The 725-nt window shown below is 24.1% G+C and overlaps 1 protein-coding gene across 1 annotated transcript in view, besides 1 other annotated feature; it reads right to left on the bottom strand.

The window, feature by feature from the left end:
• EDI_003640 (uncharacterized protein) overlaps positions 1–298 on the bottom strand; it is a gene marked incomplete at both ends in the record, with an annotated part of 420 nt that extends 122 nt beyond the window's left edge. The window contains one exon of the mRNA XM_001733469.1: positions 1–298. This exon is cut by the window's left edge and continues 122 nt beyond it. Coding sequence (XP_001733521.1) covers positions 1–298 — 298 coding nt within the window.
• Positions 299–323: 25 nt separating this feature from the next.
• Positions 324–392: a sequence feature (AT_rich).
• The last annotated feature ends 333 nt before the right edge of the window (positions 393–725 follow it).

Here is a 725-nt window from a genome sequence, read left to right as displayed (position 1 = left end):
GAATCACTTGTCGATAAAACACTCGATATGTTTCAATTTCAATGACTAATACAGTGAAATCACTTGAAATTGTGAGTATTAAATCTTCATAACAATCAATACTAATAATTGGTGCTGATTTCATTAATGGTGGTGGTGTATGAATTATACTTTCTTGTGTATCAATGTTATAATAAATGATTCTATTATTATCACTGAAACAAATCATTCTTTTATCATTCACACAATATCCTTTGATTGTTATTCCTTCTTTTCTAATGAGAGTATTGACTTGATTAAATCTATCATCATTATCCATTTTTTTATTATTCTTTTTTCAGTTCTTTTTATTTCTTTTATTAATTATTTTGAAATTGAAAATATCAATGTTTATTAATGTTTATTAATTTTTAGAATATTGAATACCATCTCATAATCTGATTGTTAGTGTTGTTCAATACATTGTATATCTTCTATTAAATTTTTCAATTCATACAAATCCGAATAGTAATGAATTTGATTCACCTCATCCTTCATATCATTTTCTATCATTAACTAGACATTGTTCAATGTATTGTGTTTATAAATATTTCAGTATGTGAACTAAATGTTACTGGAGTGCTAATACTTCCAAATATTATTTGTTACTTTCTTCCTGAATATGCAAATCTCTCATTAATGTAAATATTCAATAATAACTAGTCATTCAGTTTGTGATAATTCTTTAATAGTACATACATGATCAA

The sequence above is a fragment of the Entamoeba dispar genome, genomic scaffold, assembly GCF_000209125.1.
Source record: "Entamoeba dispar SAW760 scf_1105229463025 genomic scaffold, whole genome shotgun sequence".
Taxonomy (NCBI): Eukaryota; Evosea; order Mastigamoebida; family Endamoebidae; genus Entamoeba; species Entamoeba dispar.
This window is presented reverse-complemented; position numbering and strand designations above follow the sequence as displayed.